Source organism: Oncorhynchus gorbuscha, linkage group LG13 (genome assembly GCF_021184085.1).
Source record: "Oncorhynchus gorbuscha isolate QuinsamMale2020 ecotype Even-year linkage group LG13, OgorEven_v1.0, whole genome shotgun sequence".
NCBI lineage: Eukaryota > Metazoa > Chordata > Actinopteri > Salmoniformes > Salmonidae > Oncorhynchus > Oncorhynchus gorbuscha.
Window position 1 is genome coordinate 61039385 of NC_060185.1, and position 15459 is coordinate 61054843.

Consider the following 15459-nt stretch of genomic DNA (forward strand, 5'->3'; position numbering starts at 1 on the left):
TGTTGTACCGCAGGGCAGCTCTCTAGGCCCTCTACTCTTTTCTATTTTTACCAATGACCTGCCATTGGCATTAAACAAAGTATGTGTGTCCATGTATGCTGATGATTCAACCATATACGCATCAGCAACCACAGCTGATGAAGTCACTGAAACCCTTAACAAAGAGTTGCAGTCTGTTTTGGAATGGGTGGCCAGTAATAAACTGGTCCTGAACATCTCTAAAACTAAGAGCATTGTATTTGGTACAAATCATTCCTTAAGTGCTAGACCTCAGCTGAATCTGGTAATGAATGGTATGGCTGTTGAACAAGTTGAGGAGACTAAATTACTTAGCGTTACCTTAGATTGTAAACTGTCATGGTCAAAACATATAGATTCAATGGTTGTAAAAATGGGGAGAGGTCTAGCCGTAATAAAGAGATGCTCTGTTTTTTTGACTCCACACTCCAAAAAGCCAGTTCTGCAGGCTCTAGTTTTGTCTAATCTTGATTACTGTCCAGTCGTGTGGTCCAGTGCTGCAAGGAAAGACCTAGTTAAGCTGCAGCTGGCCCAGAACAGAGCGGCACGTTTTGCTCTTAATTGTAATCAGAGGGCTGATATAAATACTATGTATGCCAGTCTCTCTTGGCTAAGAGTTGAGGAGAGACTAACTGCAGCACTTCTTCTTTTTATAAGAAACATTAATGTGTTGAAAATCCCAAATGGTTTGCATAGTCAACTTACACACAGCTCTGACACAAACACTTATCCCATCAAACATGCCACCAGAGGTCTTTTCACAGTCCCCAAATCCATAACAAATTCAAGAAAGCGTACAGTATTATAGAAAGCCCTTATTGCATGGAACTTCCTTCCATCTCATATTGCTCAACTAATCAGCAAACCTGGTTTAAAAAAACAGATAAAGCAACACCTCACGGCACAACGCCTCTCCCCTATTTGACCTAGATAGTTTGTGTGTATGCATTGATATGTAAACTGTGTGTGCCTTTAAAAATAATGTATGCAGTTTTGTCCTTGAGCTGTTCTTGTCTATTGATGTTTTGTATTATGTTTCATGTTTTGTGTGGACCCCAGGAAGAGAAGCTGCTGCTTTTGCAAAAGCTACTGGGGATCCTAATAAAATACCAAATACCAAATGACATGTCCATGTTTCTAGTGATATTTTGAATTACATTGAGAGGGTTTTGTTATTGCTAGATGGAGTTAGTGGTGTGGGGGCTGTGCTTTGGCAAAGTGGGTGGGGTTATATCCTTCCTGTTTGGCCCTGTCCGGGGGTGTCCTCGGATGGGACCACTGTGTCTCCTGACCCCTCCTGTCTCAGCCTCCAGTATTTATGCTGCAGTAGTTTATGTGTCGGGGGGCTAGGGTCAGTTTGTTATATCTGGAGTACTTCTCCTGTCCTATTCGGTGTCCTGTGTGAATCTAAGTGTGCGTTCTCTAATTCTCTACTTCTCTCTTTCTTTCTTTCTCTCGGAGGACCTGAGCCCTAGGACCATGCCCCAGGACTACCTGACATGATGACTCCTTGCTGTCCCCAGTCCACCTGGCCATGCTGCTGCTCCAGTTTCAACTGTTCTGCCTTACTATTATTCGACCATGCTGGTCATTTATGAACATTTGAACATCTTGGCCATGTTCTGTTATAATCTCCACCCGGCACAGCCAGAAGAGGACTGGCCACCCCACATATGCTCTCTCTAATTCTCTCTTTCTTTCTCTTTCTCGGAGGACCTGAGCCCTAGGACCGTGCCCCAGGACTACCTGACATGATGACTCCTTGCTGTCCCCAGTCCACCTGACTGTGCTGCTGCTCCAGTTTAAAACTGTTCTGCCTTATTATTATTCGACCATGCTGGTCATTTATGAACATTTGAACATCTTGGCCATGTTCTGTTATAATCTCCACCCGGCGCAGCCAGAAGAAGACTGGGCACCCCACATAGCCTGGTTCCTCTCTAGGTTTCTTCCTAGGTTTTGGCCTTTCTAGGGAGTTTTTCCTAGCCACCGTGCTTCTACACCTGCATTGCTTGCTGTTTGGGGTTTTAGGCTGGGTTTCTGTGCAGCACTTTGAGATATCAGCTGATGTACGAAGGGCTATATAAATACATTTGATTTGATTTGAGTTATGGTCTCATTGTGCCGACCTTTGTAACTACAGATGTGAAGCTGCAAGAACATTATATTTAAATGTATATTAAACCATTTTAAAATGTTCACCCTGAAGTTACACATTGGCCCCTTTATTTATAGAAAGAGCCACATGCAGTACAGTAGAAGGTGTAAAGAGCTGAAAACTGTTACCACTCCATAACAACAGTGCAAACAACCAATGGTGGTGGAGAGGAAGACGTGAGAAGAGCAAAGGTAAACACTGCGAGATGCTATTTGTCATTCAGCCAAAAGGTGATAATATACATCCCTTTTTCACACAGTCAAGAGTACATGCACATAAATAGTCCCTAAAATGAAGCTTTACTACTTCCTCTTTTCTATGGTTTACCGAATTCTTACCCTCATCATCTCTGGCACGGTCAACTCAAGTTCCTTATTTTGAACATATGTGTGAAGTGAATTCCATGCTGTCACAGTTACCAGCCCTTTCAAGCTTAACATCCTTATCATTTATCGCCCTCCAGGTTCCCTCGGAGAGTTCATCAATGAGCTTGATGCCTTGATAAGCTCCTTTCCTGAGGACGGCTCACCTCTCACAGTTCTGGGCGACTTTAACCTCCCCACGTCTACCTTTGACTCATTCCTCTCTGCCTCCTTCTTTCCACTCCTCTCCTCTTTTGACCTCACCCTCTCACCTTCCCCCCCTACTCACAAGGCAGGCAATACGCTCGACCTCATCTTTACTAGATGCTGTTCTTCCACTAACCTCATTGCAACTCCCCTCCAAGTCTCCGACCACTACCTTGTATCCTTTTCCCTCTCGCTCTCATCCAACACCTCCCACACTGCCCCTACTCGGATGGTATCGCGCCGTCCCAACCTTCGCTCTCTCTCCCCCGCTACTCTCTCCTCTTCCATCCTATCATCTCTTCCCTCTGCTCAAACCTTCTCCAACCTATCTCCTGATTCTGCCTCCTCAACCCTCCTCTCCTCCCTCTCTGCATCCTTTGACTCTCTATGTCCCCTATCCTCCAGGCCGGCTCGGTCCTCCCCTCCCGCTCCGTGGCTCGATGACTCATTGCGAGCTCACGGAACAGGGCTCCGGGCAGCCGAGCGGAAATGTAGGAAAACTCGCATCCCCGCGGACCTGGCATCCTTTCACTCCCTCCTCTCTACATTTTCCGCTCGGGAATCTGTCTCCTCACCACGCGCTCTCACCACTGGTGTCCCCCAGGGCTCTGTTCTAGGCCCTCTCCTATTCTTGCTATACACCAAGTCACTTGGCTCTGTCATAACCTCACATGGTCTCTCCTATCATTGCTATGCAGACGACACACAATTAATCTTCTCCTTTCCCCCTTCTGATGACCAGGTGGCGAATCGCATCTCTGCATGTCTGGCAGACATATCAGTGTGGATGACGGATCACCACCTCAAGCTGAACCTCGGCAAGACGGAGCTGCTCTTCCTCCCGGGGAAGGACTGCCCGTTCCATGATCTCGCCATCACGGTTGACAACTCCATTGTGTCCTCCTCCCAGAGCGCTAAGAACCTTGGCGTGATCCTGGACAACACCCTGTCGTTCTCAACCAACATCAAGGCGGTGGCCCGTTCCTGTAGGTTCATGCTCTACAACATCCGCAGAGTACGACCCTGCCTCACACAGGAAGCGGCGCAGGTCCTAATCCAGGCACTTGTCATCTCCCGTCTGGATTACTGCAACTCGCTGTTGGCTGGGCTCCTTGCCTGTGCCATTAAACCCCTTCAACTCATCCAGAACGCCGCAGCCCGTCTGGTGTTCAACCTTCCCAAGTTCTCTCACGTCACCCCGCTCCTCCGTTCTCTCCACTGGCTTCCAGTTGAAGCTCGCATCCGCTACAAGACCATGGTGCTTGCGTACGGAGCTGTGAGGGGAATGGCACCTCAGTACCTCCAGGCTCTGATCAGGCCCTACACCCAAACAAGGGCACTGCGTTCATCCACCTCTGGCCTGCTCGCCTCCCTACCACTGAGGAAGTACAGCTCCCGCTCAGCCTAGTCAAAACTGTTCGCTGCTCTGGCCCCCCAATGGTGGAACAAACTCCCTCACGACGCCAGGACAGCGGAGTCAATCACCACCTTCCGGAGACACCTGAAACCCCACCTCTTTAAGGAATACCTAGGATAGGATAAGTAATCCCTCTCACCCCCCCCTTTAAGATTTAGATGCACTATTGTAAAGTGACTGTTCCACTGGATGTCATAAGGTGAATGCACCAATTTGTAAGTCGCTCTGGATAAGAGCGTCTGCTAAATGACTTAAATGTAATGTAATGTAAAATGAAGTGATGAACATTATTTCACTCCGTGGGCAATAGTAGCTACTAAAATGGTGTCATCACAACGTGCCCTCCTGTAGATCTGGGTGCATAACATGTTGAACATTTCGATTTTTATAAGACTTCAATGTAGGCGAGGCCTATGGACCGACAGTACTATGAAATCAACACATTGAGCAGGGTTACATTTTTATTAAAAGCCATTTATTTAAGTCAGAATCTTGTAATCTGACCAGTAAATCAAATGGTATCAGTGATCTGCCTGCTTCAGGGTGTCACACGCACACACACTTCACTGAAAACACTGCACTGAAAACAACTACCTTGGATAACTCCTGATCCTACAGGACAGCACACAGTGTGGCATGACATGGGTGTAGGCAACTGGGTAGGGGAAGAGTTAAATGACTATTTCAAAACAATTTCAAAACTGTTTTGAGAGAGAGAGAGAGAGAGAGAGAGAGAGAGAGAGAGAGAGAGGAGTGAGCGAGAGATTGATGTTTAAAGAAGGAAAGGGCTATAAATGCATCACTTGAACATCAATCATATGAAAATGAATCCGAACTGTCTCTTAACAACATGGAATCACACAGCTCATATTCCAAAGTGGTCAATAATCCCTCCAGTATTTCATTGGTGGAACCTTACATATAATGCCCCTTTAAAACACTGTCTTTAGCATGCCATTTAGAAGACTTTGTTTTCAATAGAGGAATACAATAAAATAATAACAAAACAAAACCAAATACATCTGTCATTACAGAAATCTCCATAAATATCAGACAACTGAACATCAGTCAGAGAGAGACTACTTCCTGGAGAGCAGAAAGATGTCAAGGGCGACATGGGAAAAGTAGTCATATATACACAATCTATACACAGGCCTGGCTCTGGACATGATTGATTGTTTTGCTGTCGTTTTCATGGCACAATTCATTTTCACATAGGAGTAAACAACACTGATATCCCAAAACGCCCCCAATCCTAAAATGTACAGGTACAGTAGATTAATACATGGCGATGAGAATACCCTGCCCACTGTGCAAAAACGGGTTGAATCAACGTTGTTTCCACAGCATTTCAATCAACAACAAAAAAATCTATGTGATGATGTTGAATCAATGTGGAAAACTCATTGGATTTCTCCTGACCTTTAACCTAAATCCAATGACATGGATGACATTTTTTGTTGATTTCACAATAGTTGACAACTCATCCAAATGTAATGAGATGAGGGAATTATACACACGCACACACGTGCACACACACACACACACACACACACACACACACACACACACACACACACACACACACACACACACACACACACACACACACACACACACACACACACACACACACACACACACACACACACACACACACACACACACACACACACACACACACACACACACACACACACACACACAACTGAATATAGCCTTTTGGGGGCCCTAAGAGAGAGGCAAAACATTTTAGTGACTCCCCTCTTGATGGCAGAGAGAAAATGTCTGCTTTGAATTTCATTTCCTGCAATTATACACATTTTACCATGGGGCGGAGAGAAAATTGTGCAATTTTACAACACATATAATGCAATTATACTCATTTTGAGTATGGCGCAGTGAAAACATTTACAGTTTTACACCCAATTTCATGCAATTCTACCCATTTTCCAATGGGGTGGAGAGAAAGGTTAGCAGTTTTAAAGCACATTTCCTGCAATTCTACATATTTTGCCGTGACTTATGACATGTTAATATGATATCTGAGTGATAATGACTAACAAAATCAGTGGAGGTCCCCTGGAGATCAGGGCCTCTGGGCACATGCCCTGTCATTATTCAGCCATGATTATTACAAGTTTAGATAGCTGGCTAGACTTACTACCAATCAAAACATTGGGATGGCTAATTGTCAGGTAATTGAGTGACTGACATAACAAGAGAAACACTGTTGATGCACAACCACATTTCTAAATTGCACCTGGTGTATTATACTAGTTTAACTATCAATAGAAAGTTAAGACCCCGATGGGGGTCCAAATTTTCAGAATGTTTTGGCCAGGGGCCCCCTAGCGACCGCGTGCCCTAAGCGTCCGCTTATGCCTGGAGCCAGCCCTGCAGACACACACTATATAGTCTATGTATTTATGTACTGTATGTGGAATGATATAATGCTGTAGGCTTCTCCAGTCAATGCAAGTACTCAATAGTAGTCATCATTAGTAGTCTTTCGAGGACCAAACACAAGTGGGCAAGCCAGTAAGTGGGCAAGCCAGTAAGTGGGCAAGCCAGTAAGTGGGCAAGCCAGTAAGTGGGCAAGCCAGTAAGTGGGCAAGCCAGTGCCCTTCACATCATAGTAACTCTTACTTTTACCAGATTCGTACAGTACAATAGAAAACTTTCACAACAAAAATAAGGTGTAGGTGTGAGAGAGAGAAGGGGAGTGAGGAAGTGGGGGAGTGAAAGAAAGGATAGAGAAATACGATAATATAACAACAATTTCAGTAGGAATTTCATTTTAAAAAAGCAGTAGATTTCCCTGTCACTGTAACTGAACACTCTGGTAGCAAACATGAGCCCAAAGAGTAAATATGCAACAAGATGGAGGGATAGATCTATCCCTCACTAACATACAGTACCCAATGTAGCCAATGTACAATAGTCAAACCATGGCCTTAGACTCCAGTCAGTGTCCATGATAGCTTCACTTTTCACCACTTGTTGACGTTTGTTCTTCTTTTCTTGTTTTTACTGGTCATGTTGGTGATGAATCCTGTTCATCATGATTGTTTCCTCATTTCTATTCTTCATGTGTAGAAAAACACCTAAGTACCAGCTAGGCTCCTTCACAGTTTGTTGTAGTGCAGTACACCGACTCCCTCCCTCGCTGGGCTGGCCTGAGGGTTAGCTGCCATGGTGCTCTCTTAGCTCTTTTAACTCTTTTGTCTTCCCCAGAATATTAGATCTGGAGAAAGACAGGAGGAAAGACACAGGTGGTTTAAATAAGGTACGACAAAATACGATTTGACAACTGCGGCTTTTCATTTCACATTTGATTGAGCTGACTATGTCACTCATTAGGCTATATAATAATAATAATAATATTAATAATAATCAAACATGTATTTTATATACAGTGCCTGGCAAAAGTATTCATCCCCCTTGGCGTTTTTCCTATTTTGTTGCATTACAACCTGTAATTGAAATAGATTTGTATTTGTATTTCATGTAATGGACAAAATAGTCCAAATTGGTGAAGTGAAATTTAAAAAATGACTTGCTTTAAAAACTAAATTATAATAAAAACATAAAAGTGGTGCGTGCATATGTATTCACCCCATTTGCTATGAAGACCCTAAATAAGATCTGGTGCATCCAATTACCTTCAGAAGTCACATAATTAGTTAAATAAAGTCCACCTGTGTGTAATCTATGTGCCACATGATCTTTCACATGATCTCAGTATATATACACTTGTTCTGAAAGGCCCCAGAATCTGCAACACCACTAAGCAAGGGGCACCACCAAGCAAGCGGCACCATGTAGACCAAGGAACTCTCCAAACAGGTCAGAGACAAAGTTGTGGAGAAGTACAGATCAGGGCTGGGTTATAAAAAAAGATCAGGTACTTTGGACATCCCACGGAGCACCATTAAATCCATTATAAAAAAATTGAAAGAATATGGCACCACAACAAACCTGCCAAGACCAAAACTCATGGACCAGGCAAGGAGGGAATTAACCAGAGAGGCAACAAAGAGACCAAAGACCAGAGATCGGAGTATCTGTCCATAGGACCGTTTTAAGCCGTACACTCCACAGAGCTGGGCTTTACTGAACAGTGGTCTGAAAAAAGCCATTGCTTAAAGAAAAAAATAAGCAAACTCGTTTGGTGTTCACCAAAAGGCATGTGGGAGACTCCCTAAACATATGCAAGAAGGTACTCTGGTCAGATGAGACTAAAATTGAGCTTTTTGGCCATCAAGGAAAATGTTGCCTGGTGCAAACCCAACACCTCCCATCACCCCGAGAACACCATCCAGCATTGTGGTGGAAGAATCACGCTGTGGGGATGTTTTCTATCGGCAGGGACTGGGAAACTGGTCAGAATTGAAGGAATGTCGCTAAATACAGGGAAATTGTTGAGGGAAACCTGTTTCAGTCTTCCAGAGATTTGAGACTGGGATGGAGGTTCACCTTCCAGCAGGACAATGACCCTAAGAATACTGCTAAAGCAACACTTGAGTGGTTTAGGGGAAACATTTAAATGTCTTGAAATGGCCTAGTCAAAGGTCAGACCTCAATCCAATTGATAATCGGTGGTATGACTTAAAGATTGCTGTACACCAGCGGAACCCATCCAACTTGAAGGAGCTGGAGCAGTTTTGCCAAGAAGAATGGGCAAAAATCCCAGTGGCTAGATGTGCCAAGCTTATAGAGGCATACCCCAAGAGACGTGCAGCTATAATTGCTGCAAAAGGTGTCTCTACAAAGTATTGTCTTTGGGGGGGGGGGGGGGCACTTTTGCCCTCAGAACAGCCTCGATTCATTGGGGCATGGACTACACGGTGTTGAAAGCATTCCACAGGAACGCTGGCCCGTGTAGTGCTGTGGCGGTCATGAAATTTCGTCAGTCGATGATTGTCAAGCAAATAACGGTCGGTCTCATGGTAATTGACCGGTAATTAACTTCAGGAGATAGCTTGAAGTCTAATAAACCCATGTAATATAGCCTACACATTCACAATAAATCCATGATGTGGCTGTAATGCACCCTTAAAAAAAAATCCATTCCTTTTGTTTCCCGGAGTGCGCTGCGCAATCGGAAACCCTCTCACTCGCATGGCTCTCAGTCACGTGATCCTCCGGTCTTTCTCACAGGCTTCAAATGAAGCCAGACACATCGAGGACACAACTACGTGCGTCCTTATCCAATTCCGAGGTGCAAATTGGAAGAACAGTCCACATTTATATTTCGTCAGCCGACAAGATGAGTAGGCCTAACGAACAGCAAAAGCACTAGCCTATGTCAATCTCCTATCCCCCATTATACAAAAGTCGACCTATTCTATACTGTGCGAGAAATAAATATTCCAAACATAGTCTGCGAGAGTTGTGGGATGCGATAGATCCCAAATTAATACAACCACTCGCATCAACACACTTTTTTATGGGCTAGGCTACATGAGGTGTGTAACTGTGATTAGAAAAAGTTGGATAAAAAAGGCAATGTTCCTTATGCATCATTCACAAGTGATAATATATCATTCACAAGTGATAGGCTAATATTGTCACACATCAGACTTTTCTTGATTAATATTGTCTTTACATTATACTAAATAATATATGTTTGACATTTGTTTTGATTTAGAATGGACGATTTTTATGCACTTGTATCGAAATGCGCTTAAATAGCGAATGGAGGACGCTTTCCCCATGGTTAATTTTAATGCCAGGTAGGTTAAACTCCGGTTGAATATTATTATTTTTATTTCACCTTTATTTAGCCAGGTAGGCTAGTTGAGAACAAGTTCTTATTTGCAACTGCAACCTGGCCAAGATAAAGCAAAGCAGTTCGACACAAACAACAACACAGAGTTACACATGGAATAAACAAACACAGTAAATAATAGAGTAGAAAAAGTCTATATACAGTATGTGCAAATGAGGTAGGATAAGGTAAATATAAGCAATGTGCTTAACCGTGACTAAACGGTCATGTGGAATTTGACTGCCGGTAATTGCGGTAATAGTCACCGCAACAGACCTAGGCCCATATTAACTCCAATGCTTCCTACAGTTGTGTCAAGTTGGCTGGATGTCCTTTGGGTGGTGGACCATTCTTGATACACATGGAAAATTGCAATTCTTGACACACTCAAACCGGTGCGCCTGGGACCTACATCCATACCCCGTTTTGTCTTGTTTGTTCACCCTCTGAATGGCACACATACACGGACCATGTCTCAATTGTCTCAAGGCTTAAAAATATGTCTTTAACCTGTCTCCTCCCCTTTATCTACAATGACTGAAGTGGATGTAACAGGTGACATCAATAAGGGTTCATACCTTTCACCTCGATTCACCTGGTCAGTCTATGCCATGGAAAGAGCAGGTATTCCTAATGTTTTATACACTCAGTGTATATATGTATGTATGTATGTATGTTTATGACCATATGACTACCTGTATGTCCACCTATGTATGTCAAACATGAGGCATTTGTGGCCCGTTCTGTATGTATGTGAGCCCTGGGATGTATGTATGTATGTATGTATGTATGTATGTATGTATGTATGTATGTATGTATGTATGTATGTATGTATGTATGTATGTATGTATGTATGTATGTATGTATGTATGTAGAAATACTTATTTTCCACCATAATTTGCAAATAAATTCATTAAAAATCCTACAATGTGATTTTCTGGATTTTCTTCTCTCTCATTTTGTCTGTTATAGTTGAAGTGAACCTATGATGAAAATTACAGGCCTCTATCATCTTTTGAAGTGGGAGAACTTGCACAATTGCTGGCTGACTAAATACTTTTGCATTAGTGGTGTGGGGGCTGTTTTGTTTATCTGGATTTTCTTCTCCTGTCCTATTCGGTGTTTTGCCCCACTGTATGTATATATATATATACAGTCTGTGTGTGTGTGTATATATATATATATATATATATATATATATATATATACACACACATACATACATATACATTTATATATACATACATACACACATATATATGTATGTGTATATATATACACATATATAATATACACATACAGTATATAAATATACATATACATGCAGTATATAAATAGAGATATCTGTCTTACCTGAGTGCTTTCCATCTGTCCTTCTCCACCTGGTTCTCTGGACTCTCACTCTCATAGGATGCCAGATAGAGTCCTAGGGATGACAGAAAAAGAAAGCATCAATTACATATTCAAATCTGATACTCTGTATCAGTTTCAGCCATGTATTCACTGTGATGTGTGACTATAATTTTGAACTGTAAAAATGATGATACTAGAATTTCTGGGGGGGAAATATTGCAGAGCAGTTTTGTAGATATTGGAGCATTGATGAGCTATGTGTAACATAGACATGAAAAATATATTTCATATAAAGCGTACAGTGCCTTCGGAAGGTATTCAGACGCCTTGACTTTTCCCACATTTTGTTACATTACAGCCTTATTCTAAAATGGATTAAATAAATAAAAATTCTCAGCAATCTGCACACAATACCCCATAATGACAAAATGAAAACATTTTTGCAAATACCTTATTTACATAACTATTCAGACCCTTTGCTATGAGACTCAAAAATTGAGCTCAGGTGCCTCCTGTTTCCATTGATCATCCTTAAGATGTTTCTACAACTTGATTGATTGGACTCCACCTGTGGTAAATTCAATTGATTGGACATGATTTGAAAAGGCACACACCTGTCTATATAAGGTCCCACAGTTGACAGTTAATGTCAGAGCAAAAACCAAGCCATGAGGTCGAAGGAATTGTCCGTAGAGCTCCGAGACAGGATTGTGTTGAGGCACAGATCTCGGGAAGGGTACCAAAGCCACTGTAGATCAATTCCAATCTTTATCTCCCCATTTATTTGCTTATCTCCTATAGTTTGTTATTGCCTGTTGACTGCCACAGCTGTACTAAAAATAATCAGCTAACAATCAAGCAACAAAGAGATGTCGTCTCTGCCCTGTTCATCCACTCAACCTGCTGCCAGTCAAGTAAATGGCAATGCAGACATAAAGATAAAGACTAGATTTAGCAGTCTTAACTTCATAATCATAAGCTAGAAAGATGTGAATGGTATTAAGCTAGTGTAACAGTTGTTAAAGTACTATGTGAATTTCACCAGGTTCATATATTAATAGGTCGTGTTGATTTGTTGTTATGCATGCCTGCATCCTGGGAGAAGGGGAGTGTGTACTTACGTTTTGCCCTGCGTGCTCGTGCTTAAATCATTTTGATGCACTGAGAGAGGAAGGCACGCTTTTTCTGTCTTCAGAAAAGTTTGATTCTTTTAAGTACAAAGTCATACACACAGTGTTTTGTTCATGAATAATGTTGTATATTTAGAGGTTACTCATAAGTGGATGGTATTGTTAAGATGCACTTGTAATTGTACTGTTTAGGAATGATATCAACCTTCTGAATTGAGCATGTGGTTAATAGCTAGCTAAGGTATTAGGAGGCTATTGTATGTGTGAACGATGGCTAGCTCCTCGAATGATCCCAGTCCCTCCTATTGTGCATCTGTTGTAGAAAGAGGCGATTCTCAGAACAAATGTGCTCTACAAATGTTTTATTTCCTTTTGAATGCAGATGCAGGATGCAGAGAGTGAGTTCTGCTTAATTAAAACGAGCTGATCTCCAAAGTCCACGTCTATAGTCTCAATCAACCACACACAACGCAGAGTTACAGCGGTGCAGTACAGCACCGGTTAGACTAGCTCGCCAGCTAGTTAAACATACAAAAAAACAAAAAAACAAGTAAATGGGTATAGCTAGGTAACAATGTAATTTAGACAGTTTGTCACATTGACTATACATGGGCGATTAGCATGCACCCCTGCGTGGATATTCTTGTCAGATAAACATGAAACTGAACACTGTATGTATGTAATAATGTATCATGATCAAATATTATAGTGAAGAAACATTTTAGACGTGCATGGCTAACATTTAATTTTATAACGGGAGATGATTTTCTCTCACTACATCTCAAAACAGCCACCATGTTTTCCCCCCCAAAAATTTGAACGGCAGACTGATCACATTACCAATATCTGTGCTCTGATTGGAGTATTACAAAATAAATCCCACTAGGTGGTGCTGCCAATCAAAATCCCCCAGATTATAAAAAGTTGCTCATTTTCAATAGAGAAATGTTGAAGCAATGATTGCTCGTGCTGCAAAAACATATATTTTTTTATATATCATCATGTTAGGTGCGACTGTGTGTCTTACCATCCTCACTGAAGATGGGAGCAGTGTGGAGGTAGTGTAGGATGCTCCTGTCTGTCTCAAATGGACACTCCATCTGTTTCCACGTCATAAACTCGCCCACCTGACGAGCCAACTCCACAAATTTCTGAAAACAAAATGAACAAAGGACACGCCCAATTAGAGAGAGCGAGAGAGAATAAAAGAAAATTCTACATTTTTAAGTATCAGTATAATATTTGTAGCCTTACCGCAAAATGAACATGGCCATTGGGCAAGCGGTTGGCACATCCCTCATTCAGGAAGTAGATATCTTTGATCAGTAGGCTGAAGAAGGGAATCACAATCTAAAAAAAAGAGAGATAGAAAGAGAGATATAGAAAAATATTCATTTAAAGTTTAGTGCACTGGGTTTTGATACAATAAACTGGGTCAGGTGAGTCAGATGAGTCCAATAGTTTAGGTCAGAGTTAGATGAAATAGAGAATACTGGGTTGAACTGTAGGCTACCTTCTCCCTGTTGCTATTAGCAGTCTGGGACCTGTGGGCAGCTCCCCTCAGTGCTGTTCTGTAGTTGTAGAAGTTTCCAGTAGGGTCCATCTGATGCTGTATGGGAGAACAACATAGCATTACAAAGTTGTCCATGATAAGCATTGGCCCCACCTTATTGTGGCACTAAAACCATGTTTTTAAAGACTGACTTGCCCTTAAAAAGAAACTTCTCATTTTGAAAACGGCCTATGTGGCATCTATATGAGTCAGAAACGTTTATTCTAGTGTCCAAATTGACTACACAGTGTAAATCGGATTATTTTGGTAGTAAAGACAGTCTCGTCCAAAACAGAGATTTGTAAGATTATTTAAAAATGTCACGGAATGAAGGGTACCGTAACAGTTTTCCTTGGCATGGGTTTATTTCAATCCTGCCCACATGCTTACGACTGACAGCATCCAAGTAATCATCCATTTGTAACGCAGTGTGTGACCTGAACGTAATGCCCATGGTCAATTTGGTATGACATTCGATATCCCTATGGGGTTAGTTAGGGACTAGCATTACATTTCACAATGCACATGGGACAATATGTTAAAAGGTCAATAGGTCCACATTTCAATGACTTAAAAACCTCAAACCAACTATGAATTGTAAGAATTCATGTACAAATATTGAAAGCATTTAATATGACAACTAAAACATGAGAAACATGAAAATATTGTCCCATTTAAATTGTGTAATTTATATAGGCTTATATAGTCAAACCCACTTTGCCCTGGTCGCACACCAGCTGGCTGAAGCTAATTGGCGAAAGAGGTTGGCTGGTACTAACTAGCCTAGGCAACTTCAAGACAAGACCTGGTTAGACTATTTCAAGTTATTTAGAGGGGTGAGTGACCTTAATTGTGTTCTGTTTTGTTAGAGTGAATGTACAAATGCTTACCACGTGCGAACAAACACACAAGAGACAAGCATATTAAACCACGCACCCCCAAGACAACTCTCGTTTAGCTCCAGTCATAGCTGCTGCATTTCTTAATGACCAGGCCTAAAAACGAGGCCAAATCAGGAAGTTCAACCCGTATTAAATTCTAAATTAATAGACAGGTAAAGTGTTTTCTCCATATTCTACCAAGGACATACTGTTCTATATTAGTGAGTTGTACCTCCAGAATGAAGAACTTGGCAGTCTTGGCTTTCCCCCAGGTCTTCTTCAGCCGAGACACAGGACTCATATTCATACCAGCTAGAGTAGCAGACACATGTCAAATGTCAGTATATTGCCAAATATCAGTGTATGATCTTGTATCTTGTGGGATACAGCCGAGACACTCACAGATGATGGCCATGAGGGAGTTGAAGTTGCCGATGTTGAAGCACTCTCTGGCCACATCGATGAAGAATTCAATCACCTGGGCCCTCTGCTTCTTCTTAGCAGGCTGAGAGGATACATAAACAAGCTGGTAGTGAGATATACTGGATGTAAATTAGATGCAAAACTAAATATATTTGGCCCAGTACTGGGAAGAAAGTATACTGCCT

The 15459-nt window shown here is 41.9% G+C and overlaps 1 protein-coding gene across 1 annotated transcript in view; it reads right to left on the reverse strand.

Annotated features, from left to right (window-relative positions):
• Window positions 1-5882: 5882 nt before the first annotated feature.
• LOC123993246 (ras-GEF domain-containing family member 1C-like) overlaps window positions 5883-15459 on the reverse strand; it is a 47706-nt gene continuing 38129 nt past the window's right edge. The window contains exons 8-14 of the mRNA XM_046295171.1: window positions 15254-15356; window positions 15084-15163; window positions 13932-14027; window positions 13673-13768; window positions 13446-13569; window positions 11289-11361; window positions 5883-7409 (exon numbers count right to left, since the gene is read on the reverse strand). Of these exons, the coding sequence (XP_046151127.1) occupies window positions 7349-7409; window positions 11289-11361; window positions 13446-13569; window positions 13673-13768; window positions 13932-14027; window positions 15084-15163; window positions 15254-15356 (633 nt within the window). The 3' untranslated portion in view covers window positions 5883-7348. The remainder of the gene's footprint in view (window positions 7410-11288; window positions 11362-13445; window positions 13570-13672; window positions 13769-13931; window positions 14028-15083; window positions 15164-15253; window positions 15357-15459) is intronic.